Source organism: Buceros rhinoceros, unplaced genomic scaffold (assembly GCF_000710305.1).
Source record: "Buceros rhinoceros silvestris isolate BGI_N320 unplaced genomic scaffold, ASM71030v1 scaffold20449, whole genome shotgun sequence".
In the NCBI taxonomy this organism is placed as follows: domain Eukaryota; kingdom Metazoa; phylum Chordata; class Aves; order Bucerotiformes; family Bucerotidae; genus Buceros; species Buceros rhinoceros.
Genome location: NW_010430023.1, coordinates 15,167 through 15,805, shown reverse-complemented (window position 1 = coordinate 15,805; position 639 = coordinate 15,167). Strand labels below are relative to the sequence as shown.

The 639-nt window shown below is 63.8% G+C and overlaps 1 protein-coding gene across 1 annotated transcript in view; it reads right to left on the bottom strand.

Annotated features, from left to right (window-relative positions):
• The window catches only part of PPARGC1B (peroxisome proliferator-activated receptor gamma, coactivator 1 beta), a gene marked incomplete at both ends in the record, with an annotated part of 14,774 nt that overhangs the window by 6,376 nt on the left and 7,759 nt on the right, over nucleotides 1–639 (bottom strand). Inside the window, one exon of the mRNA XM_010142884.1 lies at nucleotides 129–184. Within this exon, the coding sequence (XP_010141186.1) occupies nucleotides 129–184 (56 nt within the window). The remainder of the gene's footprint in view (nucleotides 1–128; nucleotides 185–639) is intronic.

The window sequence follows — 639 nt, the reverse complement described above, 5'->3', positions numbered from 1 at the left end:
GCAGGTGGGTGGGGAGCGTGGTCCCTGCCAGCCTGTGAGGTGGCAGGGTCTGCGGGAAGGCTCACACTGCCAGGGCTGAGCCATCTGAGCTCAGGAAGCACTTGCAGATAGCTGCAATTTAGGGGCACCAGTACAGCTGAACGCCAGTGCCCAGGCACAGGGTGAGCCTGCGGGGAAGCGGCACCTGGAGGGATGGGGCAGCCCAGTCCCTGCTGGGTTAGCACTATACCAACTCCTTCATCTCGTTCTAAGAATGGGGAAATGAGGCAGAAGGCCCCCATGGATTGAAACAGCACCCCAAAACCAAAACAGGCCCCCAACTCCCCGTGCATGGGACTTCACAGCCAGCCAGCACACGGGTCAGGGCTTGGCTGTGCCTGGTGCTGCTCACAGCTTCACTGCCAGCTGAGCGCCAGGCTCCTGGCATGACGGCACAGGCAGTGCCGCAGGCAGCAAAGCCACACTGGGGAGGGGCAAGCAGAGTGACAGCCCCTGGGCCCCCTCACCTGCTTGCTCCAGGAGGGCACAGCGTCGGCTGTCAGCCTCGTTGCCCACTTCACCATCCCCCAGGGAGAGGGGCTGGGTCTCTGCTGGTGGTGCCGTGCCCCCCACTTCCACTTCAGCCGCAGGCTCTTCGGC